This window comes from Micropterus salmoides, unplaced genomic scaffold (genome assembly GCF_014851395.1).
Source record: "Micropterus salmoides isolate LMB-PRFRI ecotype aquatic unplaced genomic scaffold, ASM1485139v1 Ms_hic_scaffold_4, whole genome shotgun sequence".
Taxonomy (NCBI): domain Eukaryota; kingdom Metazoa; phylum Chordata; class Actinopteri; order Centrarchiformes; family Centrarchidae; genus Micropterus; species Micropterus salmoides.
Window position 1 is genome coordinate 26,920,874 of NW_024043372.1, and position 27,539 is coordinate 26,948,412.

The 27,539-nt window shown below is 40.2% G+C and overlaps 1 protein-coding gene across 3 annotated transcripts in view; it reads left to right on the forward strand.

Moving 5' to 3' along the window:
- The window catches only part of LOC119886877 (keratin, type II cytoskeletal 8-like), a 28,383-nt gene extending 1,303 nt beyond the window's left edge, over nucleotides 1–27,080 (forward strand). Inside the window, exons 1-9 of one of the 3 annotated variants that reach the window (XM_038697849.1) lie at nucleotides 22,596–23,103; nucleotides 24,635–24,843; nucleotides 24,947–25,007; nucleotides 25,108–25,203; nucleotides 25,312–25,476; nucleotides 25,592–25,717; nucleotides 25,813–26,033; nucleotides 26,128–26,186; nucleotides 26,298–27,080. In XM_038697849.1, the coding sequence (XP_038553777.1) occupies nucleotides 22,699–23,103; nucleotides 24,635–24,843; nucleotides 24,947–25,007; nucleotides 25,108–25,203; nucleotides 25,312–25,476; nucleotides 25,592–25,717; nucleotides 25,813–26,033; nucleotides 26,128–26,186; nucleotides 26,298–26,422 (1,467 nt within the window). In that variant the 5' untranslated portion in view covers nucleotides 22,596–22,698 and the 3' untranslated portion in view covers nucleotides 26,423–27,080. Of the gene's footprint in view, nucleotides 1–723; nucleotides 933–1,842; nucleotides 1,904–2,049; nucleotides 2,146–2,240; nucleotides 2,406–2,686; nucleotides 2,813–2,941; nucleotides 3,163–3,278; nucleotides 3,320–3,914; nucleotides 4,752–22,595; nucleotides 23,104–24,634; nucleotides 24,844–24,946; nucleotides 25,008–25,107; nucleotides 25,204–25,311; nucleotides 25,477–25,591; nucleotides 25,718–25,812; nucleotides 26,034–26,127; nucleotides 26,187–26,297 lie in introns of those variants that run through there. The other 2 variants (XM_038697847.1, XM_038697848.1) reach the window with 2 other exon arrangements.
- The last annotated feature ends 459 nt before the right edge of the window (nucleotides 27,081–27,539 follow it).

Here is a 27,539-nt window from a genome sequence, read left to right on the forward strand (position 1 = left end):
CATTATTAAACTTAGATTACTGAAGTATCTGAAACAGCTATCTTATCAGACAGGGGCCTGCACTTATCGGCCTTTCTCGTTTAAGGAGGTACCCTAGACAGAAGTTAAACTGTAAACTGTCAGTCACGCTGAGACTGGATTGAAAAAGAAAGCTCTCATCATGTTTGCTGAGCGGTGGCAGGACCCCTCTGAGAGTCAAGATGCTGAACAGAAAAGTTATAAAGGAGCGAACTGTGTCACAATTGGGAAACAGTGCCTCTTTGTGTTGAAACGTGGCACTATGGGTTTGAATTGAATGTGGAGTAATTGATGTGACATTTAGAGTGTGTTGGAGGTGGGAGAATTTCAATTAGTCATTTTTCTTTCAGTCGATGCTCATGTGGATCTTTGTCACTCAAACAAAATGGATCCATTCTTGTTCTCCGAGTCACGCACCAAAACCCACCAACATGCATTCTTCCTCTGTCCACACCGCATGTCTCACTGATTGCATAGAGTTATATATAGTTCTGTCTTATAAGTTGGATGTTTGTGCAGTACCATCTTCCCATTCTGTTATTCATCGGCCTGCTCATAGTCATACATATAGTCATACATCAAGTCTGAAAATCAGCCTATCACTATCGACCCTCTCATGGCCATTCCTGTATGACCCACAGGTATAGAACTGTTTATTAAACTATTTTTAAAAAATTGACATTTCATTTACTTTTTTTTCTGCAGGTACGCTTCCTGGAACAGCAGAACAAAATGCTTGAGACCAAGTGGAAACTTCTGCAGGAACAGACCACGTCTCGCTCCAACGTCGATGCCATGTTCGAAGCCTACATTGCCAACTTGCGTAAGCAGCTAGACAACTTGGGTCACGAAAAAGTCAAACTAGAGTCCGACCTGTACCACATGACTGGCCTGGTTGAAGACTTCAAAAGCAAGTGAGTGGATTAGAGGATTTCAACCTTTAGTGATGCCCTAACCCCTTAAACCAGCTCAATGTCTTTTTATTAATAATGGATCAAATGACTACTGTTATATTAAAGGAAGCGTTCATACTGACAAACCCACAGCATTATCCCAGACTTTGCAGTTCCCCTCAGCTCCATAAACCATTTTGCCCAGCTTTACAGTTCATCAACAAGATTCAGAGTCACAGCAGGCTGATGTTTTCAAGTTCTTTCCACTGACAGAAATCTGTTCCTTTAAATGCAGATTGCTGCTGAGGAATTCACATCTATTTAATTCCATTTTTCTTTTAAAACTGCTCCAGTCAATAATTTGATATTAACAATGTAAAATGAATACATTACTCAAATTGACAAACCCTCAATGACTCAAAGCACTTCCACTCAGCTCTACAGAGCAGTTAAGCATATTCCAGTTCTTTGCTTTGACTGTTCACCCGCAACTAATTAATACTACTAACTAACTAGTTTTCAGTTTAAGCAGGCAGCTGTTCAGCAAAAAAAGCTATAAAAACTCACTGTATGAGCTCATGTACACTGCGTGAGCACCAAACGACAAACAGACAAAGTTAACAAGTAACTGATGAACACAGGGGATTTAGCAGCTAAAGAGCCAGATATTTCCCTCAGCAGTTAGAACCTAGCCACAACGACAGTGAATATTGGACTTGCCACATAGCCAGAAACACACCCAAAATAAATTCCAACTGCTTGCTAACATGCACATCGAAAGGTAACAATTATGTCGGTGTTGTGTTTACAGTGTGTTTCTGCTGCCTCCCAGTGCAGGATTGAGTAGATTTAAATTTTGATTAAACTTTTTTTCCATTATGTGATTCAGATGAAATTGAAAAGATTAAAATAAAAGTCTCTTATTTTCCAGGTATGAGGATGAGATCAACAAGCGAAATGAGTGTGAGAACAACTTTGTCCTCACAAAGAAGGTCTGTTTAGGTTTTCTAACATATTCTTGATCTTAAAACTATAATTAGCCTTTGAGCACAATGTGCCCACACAATTGCCATTTGAACCTCCGGGCCAGGGCTACATGCAGGAATCCACATTTTCCATGTTGTCTTTTCCTGTGCAGGACACTGATGCAGCCTATATGATCAAAGTGGAGCTGGAAGCCAAACTGGATGGACTCTCTGATGAAATTGAGTTCCTGAGGCAGATCTTCGATGCAGTAATAACTTTATTTCACTTTTCAGCCACACACATGATGTTTTACCACGTCCATTTCTTCTTTGCTTATGTTGATGTATTATTCTACCTGTGTAGGAAATCCATGAGCTGCAGGGTCAGATCAAGGACACATCCGTTGTGGTGGAGATGGACAACAGCCGTAACCTAGACATGGATGCCATCGTCGCTGAAGTGCGTGCCCAGTATGAAGACATCGCCAACCGTAGCAGAGCCGAGGCTGAGTCATGGTACCAGACTAAGGTGAGACCACTCTTCATGTGATCTGAAGTTGAAGCCTTCAACCTGCACTCCATCATCAGTGAGGAGAGTCTCTCCAGCTGACTTCCTGTCATTGTACCAAGCCCTCCTGTTCTCAGCTGCACGGTACATGATTTTCACCAGTTAAATGTGGGGTGAAGTATATTCTCTTGACCTTGCCAAAAAAAACTTGTATGACACCAGATTTGTTGTAGACAACTAAAACGTATCTAGATTATCTGTTGCATTTTGAAGTCAGCCTGAGTTGTCCTTGTCTGTTCCAGTATGAAGAAATGCAGCAGTCAGCAGGCAGATATGGTGACGACCTGAAGTCATCCAAGGCTGAGATCGCTGACATGAACCGCAAGATATTGAGGCTCCAGTCTGAAATTGACATGGTTAAATCACAGGTGAGGCTTACAGATTTATATGTATATATCAGATTTATATTCAGCAGTAATTCTGGAAACTATGTTAATAGCACCTGGACTTACAAAGACCTTTGATTTTTTGTACTACTCTTCCCCCTCTACTCTTAGCGAAACAGTTTGGAAGCTCAAATTGCAGAGGCTGAGGAGCGTGGTGAGCTGGCAGTGAAGGATGCTAAACTCCGCATCAGAGACCTGGAGGAAGCTCTCCAGAGAGCCAAGCAGGATATGGCCCTGCAAGTCCGCCAATACCAGGAACTGATGAATTTGAAGCTGGCTCTGGACATAGAGATCGCCACCTACAGGAAACTGCTGGAAGGAGAGGAGGACAGGTAAAATATTACTGGGAGCACACTTGTGCACCAACCTGTGGAAGTGATGCAAGAGTTTTATTCTGTATGTCTCATGGCATACTGCTTGCTCCTGACTTTTTTGATTTTCTCTACAGGTTAGCAATTGGAATCAAGACCACTGTATCCAAGCAAACTTGTAAGTATATAAAAAAACAATATATATGTATATGTATATGTATATGTATATATAAATAAAAAGCTGGAACAGTGATCACATATTCTATGTACAGTAACACTAACAGGATCATTTCTCCTTAAGGTCTCAGGCAACAAAATAATTAATGTCATAAGATAAAATGAATACAGTACAACCCTGTTTACACAGGGCAGTTTTTCTCCATGGTTTTGATGCATTGTTAGGAACAAAAGTCTGGACTTGAGAATAGATGACACAAATCATACAATCATCAAGCTACTAACAACGAAAACAACAGGCCTGTCATCCATATCACACCTACCGCAATATTCTATCTGGTCAGACACCTTCAATAAAATAGTTTATGTGACATGCCCATCCTTGGCACCACTGCAGGGATGTCATCAAAGGTAAAGTTAATTACCTCCGCCAATGTAACCCGGAGAATATTTTTGTGTTCGTAAACTTTCCATGGTCATGCTGAAGATCACTAAGAGGCCCTTACACCTACAAAAAGATATACATCCAAATGTCAACTCTTTCCCCTCTACTTTATATCTGTGATAACGACTGTCTTTCACTTCTGAACGTGCAGCCATGAACTACAATGCCTACGGCCTGGAGAGCTCCCGAACCCCGTCCTACGTCAGCCGCTCCTTTGATGGAGTCAAGGCTAGCAGTGGTTCTGCTGCTGCCCTCGAGGGGGCAACGTTGAAGAGCACCACAGTCACCAAGACAGAGACTGTGATGATCAAGACTGAGGAGAAGACCGAGGAGGTGAAGAAGGAAGAGGAGCAGCAGCATGCAGCAACCGAGGAGTTAACTGCTGTGCAGACGAAGGAGCAGGACCAAGTGAAACCTGAGGCTGTGGCTGAGGAATGAAGCTTTTCCCTCCCCCGTGTTTTGGCAGATTTATGATTGGTCTTGGAGGTTAAAAAAGCAAGACTACTCCTACTTTATTATCCAGTTCTTAAATCATTCGTTCTCCAAGGTGCCTTCACCAAATAATGTCTGTGTTTCTACTGTAAGAAGTGCAAATGGACATGTCTTTGTCCAGGTTTCTGAAAACTCTTGTCAACTGTGGATTGAGTCGTTCAGCGATCACTGCACCATACTTGGTTTACCAGCAGGTGGCACTATTGTATGTTTTCCTCTGCTGCTCCATATTGTCCTTCCATCAAAGCACTGCTGACACAGCAACCTGTAATTCACAGTCTAGCCTAATATTCATCTGATTGACATTTTGGGGACATAAACATCGCCATAACGAACTCCTTATGCTAAACCTGCTGTACCTAAACAGTAAAGTAAGATGAAAATCAGTCACAAAAGTCTTAATAATATCTTAGAAAAACCTTTTTCCATGTATTACTGTTGGCAACACCCTGAGTCCTGTTTGCTCAACAATAAATCTTCTTCCAACAGTTTTTTACATGGTGTCCGGTTGTGTTTTTTTGGATTGTATATGGTACAATCTTCTAATCTCTTGTCTAGTTGCACTATTCGTAAAAAACCTAATCTTTTAATTTTTTATTATTATTTAAACATTTAATGGGAAACTTACCCCCGGAAAAGACACGTTAAAGGTGTGGTGGGAAAACATTTGCCTGATAGGGCTTGCTATCTTTATTCATTTATTCTATTTCAACACACAAAAACACCCACCCTTAGTTAGAAGAGGCGTGTTGCTTTAGATCTCCACGAGGAGATATGTAATTATGCAGAGCTCTCTATTGTACTAGATGTTTGAACAATTGCATTGTTTTGTCATGGTTTTTGTTGCGAGTAATGTTGAGTCTTGTCTTGTTTTTTCCATTTAAGGATTGTAAATACATTACGTGGACTCCAGGAAAGGTAGCTGCTGTTATTACAGTAGCTATGTGGATCTCTCACACACACACACACACACACACACACACACACAAATCCTTGTACTTCTATGGTTTTGAGGACACTCATTGACATAATCCGTCGCCTGGACCCTTAGGCTAGATCCACACTACTATGTTTTTGGTTTACACAGACCTTTTGCTATGTTTGCACCTCCCGTCCAGACAAAAATGGTGAATCTGAAGACCTAAATGGAGAAGTTTGAAAACGCTGCTGACCCTGTTTTGACTTTAAAATTCCGGGGTAGCGTTTTAGCGCGGACAGATGAAAACAGAGGACTTTAAAAATGATGCAAACACTCACATTTGGCTTCTGATTGGGTCTTATAGCCCTGTAGCCTACCTTACCATGTGCAAAGTATTAAAGTATTTACTTTGCAACGACTCCCACTATGTTTTCCGCCGACACAGTCTCTTTGCACTCCTGTGTTACTTTCAGAAACCTCGTTGTCAGTCCATGCAAAAAAATGATGTGGTTTGTTGTCTGTGGTAGTACTTTATTCTTTTGTTAAATCTTCTGCAACTGCCAGACAATCGTGTTCAAGTTTACACCTGAACGCTCATGTCCAGTGTAGTGAGCTCAATTTTGAAACGCATATTGTTTTCGTTTTAAAACTTTTCAAAACAAAAAGATTTAGCCATACCCTAACCTTAACCATCACAACTAAACCCTAACTCTTACCTAAACCTAATTCTAATTCTCTTGAAGCGCACACACACACACACATACACACACTACTACTACTACTAGCAGTTTTAACAGGAAAACTTACATGATATAATGACATTTTCCTGGAACACCTGACAAGTCCCAGCCTGACTCGGTCAAGGTACACGCTAATTCAGGAACTTGTCTTCAACAAGATGAACTAAAAGTCATGCACTCTTACATGTCAACAAATGTCATATTCCCAACCTCTTAAATCACTTACTGTTAAAAAGTATACATTTAAATTCACGCATACAACTTAGGAATATGACACTCGTGCAACTTGTGCAAAAGGCTATTATGTGTGAGAGTCTGTGTGTTCACTGAAGTACTGTCTGTGATCTATCTGAGAAATAGGGTAGTTTTTCTCTTTCAGCAAATGATTACCTAAGAGGCCTTTTCAGCCCTAGACGAACAGGTTTGAACATGAATTATGGGTGGTGGTGCCACACCCAAGGCCATACAAGCTCTCATGAAGTCTTATGAAGACAGAAAACTGCACCAATGCCACCCACAGTTCATCACTCTTACCAGAACTCTTGACTGCTGACATACAGGCACAATGGGGCAGACGGAAGCATTTTCAGGTTTAAAGGCCTCATCAGGTAACTGCATGAAATATAATACCACAGAGAGCAAATGACTGATAGCTGATGGTTTCAACATTTTAAGGAATGGACTTTCTTACTTCACTTTCTGGCAGCAATTGATACCTCTCTCATATCTGACTTTTATATGGTGGCCCTGAGAGAACACATGCAAATTAGCAAAACACAAGCAAATGAAGGAAACAGCATCACCATCCCATCCACACATTTAGCAGTACTGTTGGAAGAAGACACAACTAAAGAACAATACTTTGCTCATTTTCCAACACCACTAGGACAGTTAACTTAAGTACAAACAAAAGCAACAGATAGGTCCCAGGTGTGTCTGGGCATGTTCAGTTTGTTTTCCATGGAAACATCTACTATTTTCCCTTGGGTTCTGTGCGACTTGCAGCACATTTATGTTGAATTTTCCGTTTTTGGTTGGGGTTTTCGGTATTTGGTTGTGTTATTTTTCTATTTTGCAGTGTTTTTTTTCTAAATGCTGCACAAGTTGTTTTCTTCTATTTGCATGTATTTTCTTACGTTGAAGGGTGTTGAGCTTTTAGGGCCACTGTACTGTTAGATACACAAAGTTTCTGAAAATGTGTTAAATTTTAGGCTGGATAGTTTATCTGAGCTCTCTGAGCAGTTGCCAGGCAATCAGTGGAGACTCCAGGAAGTTATGCCCCCAACCCCAGCACATAACTAATTGTCGTTTGCATGGTTTTTGTACGGATAAAACAAATAAGATATAACATGTTAATTAGTGAGCTTTACAGGTGTTGGTAGGCGGAAATTGTAGTACCTTAAAATTTTAAAAGTACAGTCGTTGAAAGTAAACGTACCTGGTTGCCTTGCAGTTCAGACTCCTTCTGTGTAACAGTCTCAACTTGCACAATCCCTTGCAAACACTGAGTGGGCTACTCCACTCATAAGCTGATGAACAGTGCAGATACTTTCATTGTAATAATGTTTTGGTCAAAGGTTTAAATGCACAGCTGCAACTAGTGTCCACAAACAAAAATGCATTGTTTGGCTCAAAGTGTATGCTCTGCAGTAAAATGTACCTTTCACTGTTCAAATACAACTCATATAATCATGAACCATTTTTATTCTGTCTTATGTAACCGTTTCAGTGCCTGAGGCTTGAACCTTTGAGTGTCTTTGGGGAGCCGATCTGAGGGTCAGCCCTGCACAGGAATCTTCTCTGACAGCCTCTGCCACACAAACAAACTGTGCTGGAACAAAGGCATATCTATGCTGCTGCAGCTGCTGGAGACTGCTAGTAGGTCTGCTGTTTGCAGGAGATGCAAACCATTTGGTGGATCCAGAATCTCATTTCATTGATTAAAAATGTTGCAACATTTGTTCATTCATTAACAGTTGTCCAATCTGCCCCTAGGAGGCACAGTACTACTCTACAACTATTCTAAAAAATGACACACTGAACTAGGATCATGCAGGCTCCTCCTCTCTGCAGTCCTGCTGACCTAATGTGCAATGTTGTATGTGTTGTAGCAGGCCAGTGTGATGAGCTAAACCTAACAACTACCCATCTTCAATAAAACCTTTGTTCTGCACATAGTTTTTTTACCAGATGTGTAAGTGTGACATATGGGGTGAGGCAACAGTGACAAGTGAAACGAGAAAATTGAAAGAAACTTTGCTCCACTGCTGTGACTGACTGATGTGCAGCCCGGAATCCTCTTTCTAACCCTGGGGTTAACATCACAGCGTGTAGTCACATGTACCAGTTTTACTTTCATGTTATGTAATCTATACAATGTGTCTCTGTCAAATACAGAGTGCTAGAATTCCCCAAGGCTGTCTCCAGAGTAAATATGTTTGCAACTCAATGAGAAAAGAAAATCAAACAAATGCCTTTCTCTCTGCATCCAACTGCCTGCAAGGCAAATGTTGGTGTAGAAATGCTTGTGTACTCCTTTGTTTTATCTTCATCAGAACACGTTTTGGCCCCCTTAGAGTATTAATGAATATTTGTTTAATGTAGTTCTTTTGGGAACATCAGTTTGACAGGGCTTCAGATTTTCCATGCAACATGTCAGTGCAGGCTTGCACGGCAGCTTACAACCGGACAGTATCAGATACTGGCCATGATTACATAAAGATAAACTTCATACTGAGGACCTGAGTCAACAATGAGTCAGTCCACAAGCTCATCAAAGGCAAACCTTTGTCTCAATGAGACGTATTAAAGTGTTTCATGCAAAATGGCTACATGGCGGTTGAACAAATGTGAAATCTGTTCTCATGTAGTCAATTATATTAAATGCCAATAAAAGAAAATGATAACTTGTTATAAAACGATTAGTGTTTCTCTCCAGGGTTTCATGATTTAGTCATGTAAACTGTCAGATTTAATAGCCTCAGTATACTAAATCTGCACCAGCGGCAATATAACCAACTATATAAATTAACCACATCCAGGATTTGTCTTTACAGGACTTGACATAAAAAGTGCAAGACTGACAGGTGTTTTTTAAACCATGAAAAAAAAGCTCAGCTGAATTCCTCCGCAGGCTAAGGGCGGAGACTACTGACAGATAGAGGATCAAGATCAGTGTTGAGAGTATTCGGCTTTATGGATGCCTGGTTCAGGTGTGTCCGTTTTCTTGCATTAAAACAATAGCAACAACAATTGCTTTCTGAAGAAGTCAGACTTTTTAGGTTCGGCTGCAGGAAACTTGCATTGTATTTGAAATGTATTAAAATTAAGTATCTACTATGGTAGATTTGAGAATTAAACTCATCTAAAAATGTTGCACAAATTCTAAAAAATGTATTTGAAAAGCAAGAAGGAAAGACAAATGTATAAAAGCATACATTTACAAGTGCATGATGTTGTGCACAAAGTATGATAACTAAATTTGTCCACACCATCACTCACTAGGACCTCAGTAATAACATATAACAACAAGTAGAATTATCACCTTTCTAGTGGTATAAAAAAAGTAGAATACATGGCAAAGCTTTGTAATGGATTGCACAGGGTGGTGGAATAATGTCATCACATGCTGAGAGGAAGTGTCTGTTCTGGCAATAGAGATCTCTAAATCTTTATTTTCAAATAGCACACGCCAGGTACTTGTGGACACCCGGTGTTAAGTAGGATCTTCTCAGACATGGAGCCATGGAGGCCATGAAATGAAATTTGCCATCCAGAGCATGAGCCATCTGTTAATACCCACATCTTCCAGTATGGAATCTCAGCTACGCATGTTTACAGGGTCGAAAACAGAGTCTAAAATCCATTTTTAAAATATGCCTTGGATAGCTTGAGATTTGGGGTTACAATGCCTTCTCAAAATCAATCAAGGTGATGTCTAAAGCTTTTTATAGTTTCCTTACACACAATTCATTCACCCGTAATGTGACAAATAAATCCCATATGTACCATAAACACCATCCATCCATCCATCGTCAACCACTTATCCTGCGTACAGGGTCGCGGAGGGCTGGAGCCAATCCCAGTTGACATTGGGCGAAAGGCGGGGTACACCCATGACAGGTCGCCAGTCCATCACAGGGCCATGAACACTAAACATTAAAATGATAATTTTCTTGAAAAACACTTTTTAACAAATTATCATTACTCTTAGTTGACACAATAATTGCAAGTGAATTATCACTGGCCATAAATATGGAAAACAACATTACGATCATCTTTTCATAACCTTCTTTTATCTGAACCCATCAATCGTTATCCATTTTTTAATATACTAAGCAAACAAATTCTGTATTATTTGAACTTCCTGTCTTTGTTCTCCACTAGCTTATTTTCACAAATCAATACTTCATGTTATAAGGACGAGTTCATAAAAACACTCTTCAATTATTTTGGGACTCTTAACTTTGTGTCTGACGTGTTACATTGCTCACACAAAATCTTCTATAGCATGCAATTTATTGCAAATTTGTATTTGCAACACTGAAGTACCATATCAAGTAAAGCTGGTCCTGCATGGTTTCTTAACCTTGTGGCCTAAGGGGCTCTCTGTGAAATTTAGATTTACCATTGTGTTATTGTGGTGCCATATTCTTAAATCACGTTCAGTCAGTCAACTCACATAGGAAAGTGTGTTAACATGTGAAAACAGCAAAGCATTATAGTAAATGTTTGAGTCTTTCTGTAAAGACTGGAGTTGGAGCGTACAAGGCAGATGCAGAGATGATGGTGGAGCTGACTAAAGCAAAGAAGCTGCAGCAGCAATGTTGGCTGTGGAGATACCTGCGGAACAATGAAGCTGCAGCAGCACTGGCAGAGGGATAGCATTTTTCAAAGCTTGAATTGAACGCCACATTGTAAATTTGCTTTTGATGAGAGCTTGAGCTGTCTGTACATATAATTGGTGAAGAAATAACCCCATCCTAAGTGACAAACAGAAAACCTGGGGCCATGTATACCATCATAGGAGGACTGGTTGGTGATGACCCCTCTATGTGCTGTCTGCCATGTGCACTGTACTTAATGGATGCATTTAGGATGCAATGCTCAGAGGGCAGAAGATGGAGGGGGAAGGTGAACAGGGGCCCAGCAATAACATATTATTTTGGCCATGGAAGGTACATAATGGTTAATAAGTTGTTGTCAAATTAAGATATAAAGATGAAACCTTCACAGTATGTTATTCATGCCTTCACTGTTGCACCCCTCTTAGTTTTATGACCTGTCAGAGACGCTATGGGGTTCATTGTGGCCTGAGAGGCTCTGTGTGAAAAGTTCCTTTAATTTTCCTGTGAAGTCTCATCTCTTAAACACGATGGTGGCTAAATTACTCTGGGGACTCCATAGCGGGACCAACCTGTCAGCCCGACCAGTTTGCTTCAAGCTATCTATGCTATGATCTGAGGTTCCAAGGTTGGTGTGCGGGTGTGTAGCTCTAAGTGGTAGATAGTATTCAACCTCGGGAGATGTTTCCAGAGTTACTTAGAGTCACAACCCAACAGTATACAATCACAAATGGCTAGATCATGATGGTGTCAGACAGCGGATTTCTTGTTGACACAGTGATCAATGATGTGATCACATCATTGATCACTGATTACAATGATCAATGATCTTGTTGTAAAAATCATCACTACTGGTAAAGACGTGTGTGAGGGATAAAATATATTAACTTGGCTTTCATCACATTCTCTTGCACATGAAGGCCAAAAAATCTTGTCGGCATTGAGACATTATTCCATTGTTACAGCATTTGGCTGTGCAAACAGAGAGAAAACTGGGGCAAGAAAGCTGTAGTGGGTAACACTTCATAAACCAAATATGTTTATACCTGACAAAGCAGACTGCTTTGTGTCTGTTTAAATTATTTAACTAAACTATAACCTTAATCTGATTATTCACTGGGTTATAGTGTGCATGTGCACATCCTCTATGTGTAGTCTATCCAGTAGGATCAATTCATCAACTGGCTTCAGTGCACCGGCATAAAAGTTGTGACTGGCCAGATTAAAAAAGTTTGCACTGGTTACAAAATTAGGATGAACTTGTTTCTAAAATCTCTGCATTAATAAAATCCGATTTACTTTTAATTATTAGAAGAGTCCCTATGCCTGTATCATTTAGAAATGTGACCAATCATTTGGTATCAAATTGGTTACATTTAGACTGATTCTTCCTAGTGTTTCTCTCATCTCCACTGCTGCCTGTCAGTCACCACAGAGGCCGAGGCATGTCACATCAGATTAACATGGAGGAGGAAAAGCTACATGTTCCTCCGAATTCCTCCAATGTTTTCACTTCGGAACGACTGGTTTAAGGCAAGGTCCTGGTTTAATTTTATCTTTTGTCATTTAGTTCATTTATGATTAATCCAATCAAATCAAATCAGGCTCTCTGTACCACATGAATTGCATAGCTAATGCTTTTTCTTTTGCATCATGTCCCATCACATTGAATTGCATTTTGTTGAATTAAATCATTTCGAATTGCAAAAGGGGTGAATCGTATAGTACCACATTGGTAGTTACTTCATGTGTATCTTTAATGTATCGGATCATTGTCAATGCATCGAGATGCATATTACATCGGCCTCAGTGATAAATATGCACATCCCTACTATACAGGCCCCGAGATCAGGGTAACTGAAATCCTTTGTTCAATTCAAGCTGGCTGCATACTGTCTTCTTGGTCTCTCACCACATTTTCTGCCTTTCTCTGCTGTCAAACTTTCAAAAATGCCAGAGAAACTCTAAATAAATAAAGAAACATGTATGGTCCCCAGGTTGTATCCCAGACAGAAGCATTGATTTAGCACCTATAATATGTATGTAATTCAGTTTCGCACAGAGATTTTGATTTATGAGGCTGTATTGTGCCAGTGTTGTGTTTTTGAGCAGCCTGGAATGTTGTATCAGAGAACAAACTAACAGACACACCTTATAATGCACTTTATATGCAAATAATCTTGTGTGGACTTCAACAATACCTCAAATTTAACATATCACTGAATCAGCAGCTCTGGCATGCTGTTTGTCTGTTTTGCTTTGTGTGCAGTTGGCTCCAGATTGTCTTCTACTTTTAGGTCCAGCCCTGGTTATCACAGTGTCAGAGAGGTCTTGGAGGTCACCTGTCATTTTTAACTCAAACTGATTAACAAGTCGTTCAGCGACTGCAAGGATCATCCCCTGAAGGCGAGGGTGGAAAGACATGGTTAAATTGCTCTCGGACAACCTGTCAGCTGGACCAGTTTGGTTCCAACTATCTAAGCTACGATCTGACATTATAAGCAGACCATCCCAAGGTTGGTTTCTGGGTGTTTAAGTCTGAGTGGTAGATGCTATTCAACCTCAGTAGATGTTTATGATCACAAATGATAAAATCAGCAGACATTTTACTTCACATAGATGATAACAGTACAGTGGCAAAACTGTTTGTTCTGACTTAATAATTAATTACGAAGGAAATCATATTATCTTTTGTTTGTTCGCAACAAAATGTGATTTCCTTCCTAATTCCTCGCTTATTCCCACAGAGATACATATTTGTTTTTTCTTGTACTGCTCTATATCTTTTAAACTTGGTTGTCAATAATTTTTGTGTGCAGCGAGATGTGTGTCTACTGTGTGCAATGTCAAATAAGTTTCTCAGATTTTTAAAACTACAAAAAGTGACATTTAATAATGTGTGTTGTCACTCTGACACACAGCTCAATCATCATCATTCGTAACTCACAATAGGCTGAACTTGCCATAAAAGGCGTGTGCAGAACTACTGCAGGGCTTTGTAATCTGCAGAACACTCATAGTGAGATACTTTAGGTATGGGGCTGTCCTGTAAACTTAATCACTAGCCCTGATGGAAAGGTGGGTGTGCACAAACACTCTCTCTGTTTATCAGAGTATCTTGCACATAACTTTCACTGTAAAAAATGCATGGGTGTGTCAAACTAAATTCTCCTGGTCCCACGTGAACTTTTGAATGGCTAAACGTATCAAGATTTTCAATTTCATCATGATCTTTTTAAATTGATATCTAAATATAATTCATATGTTTAAGAAATAGAAAATAGATTTTTTTTGCTACTGACTAACTTTCCCATTGCCAAGCACAAAATACTTTTTTTAATAAATGAGGTGCATGTTGATGCCAGCTCCCTAAAACAATGTTACTATGGATAAGGGTGTTGTCATTCATAATATTGTTTGACCCCACTGACTTTCAGCTTAGGAAATTGCTTTTAACCCCACTTCTGTTGGGACTCTATGAACATCCGTACAAAACCTTCTTATTATAAAGGGTATTATCCTCTAAGGGGAAGCTTTAAGGGCGTTTGGGAATTTTTTCATTGTGGCTTAAACCCAGTCCACGCCTAACTTAACAAATCCATGTTCAACCCCACGATCTTAAACAAAGAAGTTAACATTGATGCCAGACATCATTACAGTTAATCCTTTATTTTGGGAGAAACTTACGGGCAGGTTTCAAAGGGTTTTTACATGAAGTTTAACATGGTTTAAGTTGACTCATGTTAACTACACTCTTTTTAAAAAGAGCATAAATATGTTTCTTCCACGTATACTGTAATTTTATCACTTCAACCTCAAAAACTGTGTTATTTCATTGTTTTTCAATTTTAAAAGTTATCATACTTACTTTCTTTGACTCTCTTAAGTTATTGTGTGAATCCAGTTTTAAAGTAAGACTGTTTAAGTGCTAATATGTTTGCCAGCAGCAAAGGTTGCCAAGTGTGGTTTATGAGCACAAGTTAATAATTTCCTACTATCAAATGTGGCGTTCTTAAGATGTAAGACTAAAAGGGTGGGGTTGGTTTGATGACAAATTCTCACTTTCCTTTCACCAGTTCAAACACGTAAGTATGCAGGTATAGTATGTGCTAAGTAGTCTACTGTTAGGGTTCTGACATTTTCAACTGCTTTGTCCTTTTTCTTCTCCTTATTTAATGTTTACATCTACAAAAGCAAACTTCTCAAAGATTTTCACATGAATGACACTTACAAACCATGTTTTCACACACACACACACACACACACACACACACACACACACACACACACACACGCTCACACACGCTCACACACACACACACACACACACACACACACGCTCACACACACACACACGCTCGCTCACACGCTCACACACACACACACACACACACACACACACACACACACACACGTTTGTTCCACTTGTATACCTGTGTGAGGATGTCTCATTGACATAGTGCATTCCTGAACCTTCACATCTTGCTTGCACAACCCTAACCCTAACTCTAAACTGATTGTAACCTGAACACACACACACACACACACACACACACACACACACACACACACCAACGACCTAAAAGGGGACTTATAAAGTGATGAGTATGTAATGACAAGTCAGTGGTTGCTAGGTACTGCAGCAACAATAACAGGGGGTAGATATCATTCTGGGAAGGGATCTAGTCTGATAACAGAAAACAGATTCATCAGAGTTATTTCCTGTATATACTCCACTGTTTTACGATATTCAGATAGCTTTCCGATTAATCTGCTTTACCCCCAAATTCCTGCTTGAATGCAAATATCAGTACACACGGGAAAAAGCAGAGTAAAAGAGTGGAGAAACATATCAAATGCAGATGATTCTGAGTGCCAGGGCTCACTGAAAGGTTTGGTGAGTTTGAAAATGACTAAAATGCTAAGGTCTTAACAATTATTGGCTCTCAACCAAGCTGCACACCTATGGAAGATGCCATATGTCCTTTTTTCATATAAGTGAGGGGATATCTTGTGGAGGAATGATGTTCACCCCTCCAATAGAGTCTCACAGACTTGGCAAGGAGCACTGAAGCTGTTCCGGAGGCTCGTGGTGGCCTGACTCTACAACACTTAATACTGTTTTTTGACTATAATTCTCAGAGATCATTGGCATGGGAGGTTCAGTTGCAAAACCAAAAAGGTTTCACGCCTTTCACAAGGGGCCTTAACTGAGCAGCTACTGAGCAGCCACAGCTTTTAAGAATAAGAATAATAATAATAATCCTTATTTGTAGAGCACTTTTCAAAAACAAGTTACAAAGTGCTTTAACAAGTGTAAAGACAATAATACCCAAGAGACAATAATACAAAAAGTGCATGTAAATTCTACTTATGTCTTTTGAAATCAGTGGTGGGTGTGTAGACTTTTACCGTATGCTGTATTGAGTCACTGTGAGGCCAGTGATAGTATTGAGAGTGATTGGGTGGGTGGTGTCCTAGGAATGTGTTCACTGCAGGCAGAACAGACCTGCTTAGACAAGCCCAGTACTACAGCTCATGTCCAATGTGTCCTCTGTCCTGTGTAAGAAGTTGACATATATGGGACAGGAGTTTCATTACAGTAATTTTGCAGGTATTTGTTTCACAAACCAAAATATTGGGCAAATTGAAACTTTGACCTTATAATTGTGCTTGCTAGGTGAGAAATCAGAGGCTTGCCAAAGTCATTTGAATGTAACATTATAGCAAACAAGCAAGTCTGCTAATCTGTGACACTGACTGATTCATTTTTAATCCTTGATGATGATCAATGTAGCACAACTGCTTAAACAAAAGAACACAAAACCAGATTGTGCAACCACATAAACTATGTGTGACTTTATGCAGAAGCAGGTGTTGTGAACGTCTCACTCACACAAGCAAACTAGTGAATCTGTTGCTAGGTTTTTATTTGGCTAGACAATTTACATGGTGTAGAGTGAGTCATCCAGTCAGACTGCAGTTTGTGCCAGGGTTCCCATGCCTCCGTCCCACAATTATAGTGAGGCGGTGTGTGTGGGCTATAAGCAAAGTGTTAAAGTCCAGAATAGTACATCTCATGGTGACATTTTAGGCAAGCACTGTGGATGTGTTTCCAAATGTCTTAGCATGCCAACAAACTGTTGACTTTGCAACTTTGTGTAAATTCACTAAATACTGGAAACTGAGCTTGTTAGTGAGACATTCTCTGAGAGAGTTTCACTCTACACTTTTATTGCAGGTTAACCACGTTAGCTTCACTTGGCTGCTGCAAGATATTTCCATGCATGACTGGCGGCCGCTGTGTTGTAAGGGTGTGTACCTTTTTGCAGGTGGTGAGACTGTGAGGCCCAGATTAAACTACAATCACTCCCTCATGATGAACACACCTACAAACTTACCAGGATGCCAAAACAAGCATGGAGGGGTGTGTTTGTGTGTCAAAAGGCTCCAGATTTTCTCTTTTGTGCTTGTTCATTATTCTTCCCTTGAATAGTCAATGAATAGTTTGATTATACTCATTCAGATCTGACAGGACTTTGGGCTTTTTGAAATTCCTGAACTTTGTAATGAAGCTCTAGTGAACACAGTACTATGACCCCTGTCTGCAACGTTATGTTGAAAATACAAGTTAACGTGTGATTAAGATATATATATATATATAGATAGGTAGATAGATAGTAAAAGGCTCTCCTCACTGGCAAAGAACCACAGATACCAATCTAACCAGTCACTCTGTCCTTCAGTTTGAATTCCATTGAACATTCCATTAATAATTAGGGGATCATGTTCTCATGATTAAAGTTTTCTTATATGATTTTTCATAACTATGCCATGCATTGTCATATGCTAAATATACTAGTATACATTCTTATAAAGTTTTTCCTCAATATGAATATTTGAAAGGAAAATAATCTTTTTATGCCCAATGGTCCAACACCTACATGCCTAAAGGTAAAATATGTTGCTGCCAAGCTCAGTCATTCTTAAAATGGGAAGGCATTTGGCTAAAAGAGCCTAAAAACACCATAAAAATGTGATCCCTTGGAAAAGGTTGTGGTTTTGTTGTCAGTCAACATGATGACAAAATATTTTGTTGTGACCTCTGTCCAAGCATGACATCTGAAGTTATACTGTGATTGGTCAAATCCTTTATAGGATTATAAGTGTATATAAGTGATATATAAGTGATATAAGTGATATATAAGTGTGAGTCACTGTCTCATGGTGTTTACAAAGGTTCATGACTTTCAGACTTTCACAACATGTGGCTTATTTTGACAAGAATGTGCTCCACCCAAAGCTGATGCATACCAGATAGGAAGGTAACTGAATCAACAATTTGAGAGGATTTGCAAAAGCTATGCTCTAAGGAAAGTTAAAATGATGGAAAGATGTGTAGTACTGTACTTGTGGTTAGATACATGTAGCACTAGACATAATTGTAGTTGTAGAGTTATGATAGAGCCCGAGCACATAATGTGCAAGGTCCCTATTGAAACTGAAGGGATTGTTTTTCTTTTCTTTTTTCCTTTCTTTTTTTCTGCAAAGTAACCTCAATTTTGGGGGCCTAAACATACACAAATTTTTGCTGTGCAGTCTAAACACTTTGACGATTAAAAGTTTAAAACGGTTATTATCAGTCAACCATCTTGCCCGTGGTGGGCCGTCAAAAATCAATGATTCGCTATGAAACAGGAAGTTGTTATAACTTCAGTATTCATGCTCACATCTACACCAAATTTTAGATGTATAATAAGAGTCCCGCCCTGAACACATGTACATGCCAACATTCACCCATAGTCATAACGCCACCTACTGGCAACAGGAAGTGACCTTCCAACGAAGCAGCCCCCGCAGCACATTTCACTTAACATGTATGAAATTTCTGTGGCACATGTATCATGTCCAGACGTACCAAAAAGCCTCTTGGAGTGATGCCCTAAACCCAACAGGAAGTCAGTCATTTAGAATTTTATGGTAATTTTTGGATGATTTACACACTCTATACTTTAACAAACACCTCCTAGAGAATTAGTCTGACAGACTTCTGCTGTCTAGTCTAATCCCACTGATTATGGGAAAAGTTGTACAAACAGACAGTTTTCATGAAACGGCGTGCCCGTGGCATGGCATCCAAAATCGATGATTCGCCATGAAAGAGGAAGTTGTTGTAACAGTGTACATGCTTACATCTGCACCAGATTTCATGTGCTTGGTAACAGTCATGCCCCAAACACATCTACATGCTAATATTCAGTTATAGTCATAGCGCCAAGTGCTATGTAGCGCCACTATGACACCTTTGTGCAGCTTCCGAAGCGATTGGCAAATTCACAGATGCACCAGCAGAGCTCAAGAATCTGCAATGCGGCTGCCTCACACCTTGACGCACTACACGTGCGAGGGCCCACCCAACGCTGCTTGCATCTTTAATTTTAATTATGGAATCAGTTGAAAAAGCAAAGAAAAATGATCACTGGCCAGTCCTGTGTCATCAAACTCTTGCATTAACAGGTAAATGTGATGTATATTAACTAAGCAATTTAAAACAAACAAGAAAATTACCCTTTAGCTGTCCAACAGGTTTCAGCATCCAGAGGCAATGCTGTTAAAAAAGTAATGGAAAGTTGAGATCACAGCGCCTAAAGCTAGAAACACGAAGCCACACACTTGACAAGAGGAATTCTCTGTTGTGTAAGTGAAATCTCCATCAGTGGCCTTTGCGTGTGTAGAAATTAACAGCCATAAAACAACACCTTCATTCTCTTCATTCTCCACTTTTACTACAACCATTTTGTTTCAAAAACTAGGGAGGAGCGTGCCTTTCATTTCAAAGACACTGCATTCAGGAATGTTAGCCAGTGTGTTTAGAGGCACATTTTTTAGCACAGACTGCTTACATTTCTCTTGAAATCTACCTAATAATCTTTGTATTTCCAACACCATGTAAGTAACTGGATTTTTAGTGATGTGCGTGATGTGCAGTTAGTAGAGTGGATAACAACAGTTGCAGTGTGCACTATAAGCGGGTGTGGATGGAATGCGCAGAGCGAGATGATAAAAGATTTGTGTGTGTGTTAATGCCTCCACATATTGGAATACATGCTTGCAAGGACAACAAGACCCTCAGTCCTTTCTTCTGCACCTTGTAAAAATGTGTTTTGCTATGGGTGCCAGTATGACCAAAATAAATCCTGGTTAACCTACCACCTACTGGCAGAAAGAGTGCTGAGGGCTTGTTTAGCTGAATATGTTAGCCTAGTCTGCCTGACTCATTGATCTTGTATCTCATTGGGGTTTGTGAAAGCTTTCAAATATTAGTAGCTTGACTGTGCTGAAATAGCAGACAGATTTGTAATTGTGCCTTTTTCTCTCAGTCCTGTCCCTCTGTCATGGAACTTTAGTATTCTCTAAACTATGTACTATAAAAACTCAATTCCATACTATGTTGAAGCCTACTCTACAACATAGTGTCAACTTCATGGTCAAAGTGACAAGTAGCAACGTGTAGTCTTGGGCTTCTCCCATTGGGCCATTCCACCTGTTAGAAATCAACAAATCACTGATTGATTAGACTGCTGCAACACAAATGTATATCTGTATTAGTTTATCTTACGTAAATATGACATGGAGCTGCTGGTTGCACGTCTTTGACCTTTCAATTGTTTCTGTTTTCTAAGACTAAGAGGAAAAGAAGGCTTCTGGTGTGACTTGGCATGACATTGTCTTAAATACTGTTCCAGTGGGTGAAGTCTTCTTCAATGCATTTTTGTGAAGTCTTCTTCAATGCATGGCCTCATTTTAAATTATTACTCAAGATTCATAAGCCTTTGCAAAACCATGCACGCTGTCATCTCACATACCTGGTGACATGCACTTTAACTTGGTGAGTGAGGTTCTGCAGGTTGACTTGCTTTAGGTAATCCTGACTTGATCAGGCTTGAGTTCTTGATTTATGATATCCATGACCGATGACATTTCAGACAAGCACAGACAAAACACGATTGTGATCTGTAATTTCATTTTTTTTCAGGTAACATCTGCAACCAGATTCTCTCTGGAACCTTTGCACTTTTACTCACCACTCTTAATCCATGTTTATTGAACTTCTCAATAATGAGACTGTTCAGGGTTAGGGCTGTGTTCCAGCTGGCGGGGCCTCACTCTGCTTTGCCATTGCTATTGTTGTGATTTATTGGCATCATGTGGCACTCAAATATCTGCATTGAGTATTGGTGTTAGAATCTGGCACATCACGAGAAAGCAGTGAGAGAGATACAGGTGTCTGAATGTGTTTGTGTGTGGGAGGTTGTTGATGAGTAACAGTTCACGCCATTCTCCGTTTTTTAATATGAATCCTACGCCTTTCTTAGAAGTTTAAAGTTAGTTAGTAAGAAGCAAAACTATCATTTCCATTTTCTCAAAATAGCTGTTGCTGAAGCTCAATAGGTTTGAGCTTCAGAGTAAAGTTCCACACCATGGTAGAAATTAAAGGCATGTGCATGTGAAACGCTGTTAATGGAAGAAAAAGAATGCAGGCCTCACCTACACCAAAGGTGCAGAGGGAAGAAACAAGCACGGTAGTGCTTGAGTCGGAAAAAACAACTGGGTGTGGTGACATTTATCAAATGAGAAAACTACCACTAAATCTCTAATGCAAATCACTGATTCATGTGCAAGATTTTTTTCACCAGAACAAGGGCAGTCCAAAACCCCCAAAATGTATTATACTGTAAACCTGAAGCATCTTATTTTGTGTCGCAATTCACACAACCCATGCATGTTTGAAAAATGATTGTAAAAATTTATTTTATTAATTGTAAAAAGAAATGTTTTAAATGTAAATGCTCCGTACTTGTATAGCGCCTTTCTAGTCTTTTCGACCACTCAAGCGCTTTTTACACTACATCTGCATTCACCAGTCATACACATTCATACACTGAGCCTAAGTGCTCAAACGGAAACTAGCATTCACACACATTCATACACTGGCAGAACAGCCCCCAATCGGGGTTCAGTATCTTGCCCAAGGACACTTCGACACGCAACCAGGGGGAGCCAGGGATCAAACCGCCGACCTTTCGATTAACGGCCAACCCGCTCTACCTCATGAGCCACACAACAATGTGTTTTACTTGCCTAAACTTAACGAGAGTATTTAAATATATTGACTGGTGCGTATTGAAAACAGACACAGCTGGCAATGGTCTGAAGAAGTCACAATACAAGCAGCGAGCAGCTAACAACTGATCATGTCACTGCTCAAAAGATTTGAATGTTTAACATACTCCCCCTTTTTGATTAGTTTCTGACTTTATCGTCTACCTATGTTTGTTTTGGTCAAGAGATAAAGCATGTAAAATGAGTAGCAGTGATAAATGACACCTACAGCCCTGCACGCATATCTTCCAAAGTGACTGAGAAAATTCTGGAAGACCAAAAGTTGGAGTTTAATTATGCATCTTGAGAATGATATACATGCTTTTTATGTGTTGGTATGAGTTTATGTATTGACACTGGTACCATATTAATTTCACTGCCCTGTGACCACTAAGTAAACTACAGGGGTTCCACACTTAAAAAGTGTGTAACCTTTTTCACTGTACTTTACCTCACTCTCCTCCCCTGCAGACTGTCCCAGTGAAGGGTGTGTCACGGCTTATCTTCTGACAAACCCTCCCTACCTGTTTTACAGGATATGCCATTCCTGTCATTCAGAGCTAGAGGGCTGTAGGCTGAGGTGGGGAGGAGGCTGGACAGCAAAAGTAAGAGTACTGGTTGCAGCGGCTGAAGAGGACCCTCCCCCTTGTTCAGCACAGCCATAAAAGCAGGCATAGTTTGCAGTCAGACACTCAGAGGGACTTGGCTCTCCTTTTGAATCCTGCTCATCTTCAGTTCTCCTCTGCTCAGAGTTGACCACCTTTACCTGCAAACACAATGAGGAAAGCATACTCAGTCACAAGCTCTGGCAGCAGCACCAGGAGGTCCTTTGCAGGACCAGGAAGCAGCTACTCCGTCAAAAGAACCACTTATGGTGGTCTTGGCTCTAGCGCTGGTGCTAGTTTCGGTGGTGCCAGTAGTGGTTTTGGTGCCAGTGGTTTTGGTGCCAGTGGTGGTTTTGGTATGTCTTCATTTGGTGGTGGTTCCGGGTCTAGTTATGGCTTTTCTTCTAGCCAAATGTCAGGCGGTTTCGTGCCCGCACCTATCACAGCTGTCCAAGTCAACCAGAGCCTGCTGGCCCCCCTGAACCTGGAGATTGACCCCAACATCCAGGCTGTCCGCACCCAGGAGAAGGAGCAGATCAAGACCCTGAACAACCGCTTTGCTTCCTTCATTGACAAGGTTGGTTCCTGTGAGCTCTGTGTGACTTTGTGATGTACTCATTATCTTATCTCCCTGGGCTACATTTACTTTTAGCAGCTGTCAAAAGTGAATCATCTTTTTTCTTCCTCAACCTGTAACTGAAAAGAAATGACTAGAATGTTTGAACTTATAGTATATAACATGGTAACATCAGTCTGCTTAATGAGATGTTTAATGAAACTGCTGAGCACTGCTCATTAGATGCAAACATGTTCTTCTTACTAAAAAAGCAAGAGAGCTGTGAATCTTATCTCTCTGATGTTATATTCATCAATGATTTACAGCCGCTGGGATTAGAAAAGCTTTTTAAAACTCCAACCAAAATCTACCAAAGGTAACAGCTGGCATGTAGCCCTGTCTGAGCCTGTAGTGGCCTCTCTGCCCACTATTTAAACATAGGTGGGGATTATATTGCAGTGACTCACTCATCCCTTACCTGGGAGAGAAAACAGAGATCTATCTGCACTCTGTCCACACACAGTCCAAAGTCTGTCATTTCTCATCGTCTGGTTGTTATGGGCGACAAGAATGCAAAGTACAGAGAGTAAATAAACTTTCACTTCTTTTTTATGCTACCGTCACACACCTGTGTTGATACTGGCGTGCAAGTTATATAGTGATTTCAATGATGTAGATGGAGACTCTGTGAACACTAGAAGTTGGCTCTTGGACAAAAACTCATAAAACAAAGTACTCATCCTATGTTACTGCATTGCTTTGTCTACTGCAGTTTATCTGCCACACCTAGTTTTTTTTATGGCTGGACTTACTGTGTGCTGTTCGCAGCTCAGCAGAGCATGTGGGATGAGTCATAGCCAAAGTAGAGATACAATAGGTGAAACACTTAAAGCCACGTACACATGTCGGTGAAACATCTGAATAGAACATAATATATATATATATATATATTATATGAAGGAACAATTGAAAACATGTATACTATTAACATTCAAAGAATCAAAAAGTTTAAAACTCTTAGTATAAAAACCCTTTAACAACAAGCACACAATCATGTGCAATCATGATTTACAATTGTTGTGACTGGTGTCTGGCAATTCATACATGTAGCTATCTACTCAGGCTTGGAGGTAAATGTGGGGCATTTTAAAACCTGATACTGCAATGACACACCCGTCAAATCCTTTTAGAACTGATCCTTCCTTTTAAAGAACAACTGAGTCAAAAACAATTCAGGAGTAGCGTCAAAAAGTCGATGGCAATTAAACCACTAGACAAACTATATTCATACAACATTTTACAAAAGCAACTCCATTTATAACTCCATCTACAGGCACAGAAAGGGTATATAGCCCTGGTGGTGGGAATTATATTGCAGTGACTCATCCATTCCTTACCTGGGATACCGGTAGAGAAAATAAGGATCTTTCTGGATCATGCCAAAGTCTGTCTTTTGCACATTGCATGTATCACCTGTTTGTTATGGGCATCATTATATATAAAAATGTTTTTTAAACATCTGACAATCTTCCCTGGTTTTGTGTCTCCACAGGTCCGTTTCCTGGAGCAGCAGAACAAGATGCTGGAGACCAAATGGAGCCTCCTGCAGGACCAGACCACCACCCGCTCCAACATCGAGGGCATGTTTGAGGCCTACATTGCCAACCTGCGCAGACAGCTTGACGGGCTGGGCAATGAGAAGGGCAAGCTAGAGGGAGAGCTGAGGAACATGCAGGGTCTGGTTGAGGACTTCAAGAGGAAGTGAGTGTTTGCTTGACATGGTCACTAGTTATAACATGTACCTGATATAGTGAGTGTGGAAAATGGAGCAGATGTACTAAAGAGTTGCCTTGTGTTGAAACAGGTATGAAGATGAAATCAACAAACGTGCAGCTGCAGAGAACGAATTTGTGCTCCTGAAGAAGGTGCGAATACATCAAGATGGTCCTTCAATTTTTTCTATCTAATGTTAATATGATGTGACTAGATTTAACACTTCCTGTTTGTATGTCATTTGCTTTCCAGGATGTTGATGCTGCCTACATGAACAAGGTCGAGCTGGAAGCCAAGGCCGATGCTCTTCAGGATGAGATCAACTTCCTCAGGGCCGTCTATGAGGCTGTATGTATCTATATTGTCTAATTCAACCTACTTCAATATAATATAATAACCATTTGCGTTAAAGCTGATGATCATCAAGAGTTAACTGAACAACTATTGGTTCTGTAGGAGCTTCGTGAGCTGCAGGGCCAGATCAAGGACACCTCTGTCATCGTGGAGATGGACAACAGCCGTAACTTGGACATGGACTCCATTGTGGCTGAAGTGCGTGCTCAGTACGAGGACATTGCCAACCGCAGCAAGGCTGAAGCAGAGACCTGGTACAAACAGAAGGTGAGTAAAAGGCAAAGCCCAGTTTTATCCCCTGTGTCTTTATATACACTTGCAACACTGCTCCCAACCTTCTGGATCATGTTGTTAATGCACCTTGTCATATTTTTCATTTTAGTACGAGGAGATGCAGAGCTCTGCCGGACAATATGGTGATGACCTGCGCACAACCAAGGCTGAGATTGCTGAGCTGAACCGCATGATCTCCCGTCTTCAGAATGAGATTGAGGCTGTCAAGGGACAGGTATATTTCAAGAATTTATCAAGGATGATATAACACACTGCATTGTACAAGAGATTTTGCTGTTATTAAACCATCTGTGACATCATTTTCCACAGAGGGCCAACCTTGAGGCTCAGATTGCAGAAGCTGAGGAGCGTGGTGAGCTGGCAGTGAAGGATGCCAAGCTCCGCATCAAGGACCTGGAGGATGCTCTGCAGAGAGCCAAGCAGGACATGGCCCGCCAGGTGCGCGAATACCAGGAGCTGATGAATGTCAAGCTGGCTCTGGACATCGAAATCGCCACCTATAGGAAACTGCTGGAAGGAGAGGAGACCAGGTGGGATAAACTTAAATATTCAGTGTAGTTTCATGGCTGCAGTATCAGCTTCAAGTCTGAATTAAACAGTAACTCTTCATTATTTCACCATTAGACTGGCCAGTGGAGGCTCCAGTGCAACCATCCATGTGCAGCAGACCTCTGGAGGTGGTGGTAAGTTTCAAAGTTTGAACATTGTCATCATAAGTGATACCTGAACCAACAGACCACATAGACAGATGGATAAATGATAATACTTGCCTGCTTGTTTTTTTCCTGCTCCAGGATTCTCCAGCTCCAGCTCCAGCGGGGGATTTGGATCCGGTGGTGGATTCAGCTATGGTGGTGGTTATGGTGGTACTCTCACCAAGTCCACAGTCTCAACAACCAGTTCCAGGAGAAACTTTTAAAAAGGAGAGCCGTCCCTCTTACACTTCAGAAACTCTTACATTTGATCTAAATCTGTACCTTTTCATGGTGCTACGCAATACTGTAAAGCATGTTCAAGAAGAGAGCTGAATATCCCTAATATCAGATTCCTAAAATCTGAGAGTTTCTGAAGGTACAAATGACCTTAAACACTCAAGGACCCGGTCAGTGGTCAAGGCAAATTTTGATTGCTTTCTGCACTGAAATCCACGAAATAAGAAAAAAAGAAAAACAAAGAAAGGTTTTGATAGAGTGGTAAAACTAAGCAAGGAAAGTGTTTGAAAATCTGCACTCTATCTTGTACTGTATCTGACATGGGCAGGATATTTTCAGATGATGTTTTCACTGGTAAATTTGAGTTCTCATATTAGTTATGTGAGCAAGTTACTGACCGAATTTGATCCCGAAGAAATGCAAAAAGTTCTGTGACTTTACATGTTTACAGTTTAACATTGAACTGATTGGCTTCTGGCTTGTTCTTTTTCCTGTTTCCTGTCAAATGTTTCCCTGCTTAGTTTTGCCTTAAAGATAAAACTATGTTGAAACCAGGTTTATTTTGTGAAAGTCTTCAACATAACTGATGAATGTTACAACACATCAAATACATCTCAATAAAATAAATCTGAGAACTAAAATGACTAAAATGCCTCTCACTCTCATTATTGTTGTGATGAATGAAAGGGAAGAACAGGGAGAACAGAGCCCCCTTCTTCAAGTTTAGAGAGGTTTTTACTCCGACAGCAAGATGACATTTTTTACGCTAAGGTGTCACATGGGGACAGTGCTCTGCCACTTTCTCACTTCTCTTCCTAAAGTATGTCAACTCGACATTGTCATTTCTAGAAATTATCAAAAGCAAGATTCAAAAACCTTTTGAATCCACAATTATGTTATAATTCAATGAGATCATATGTTGTGCATTTCACTAATTAGTCCCAAAAACAATAGCTCTTGCAGTTCAAATGTTGAATGAAAACCGTGCAAATGCTCTGTAACCTGCGAATAAGCTATAGTTTATCTTAACAGTACATTTTAGTAACTGAAGAGGTTCTGTTAAAATGAATAAAGCGAAAAAGACAAACTGCAAGAAAAAACAAA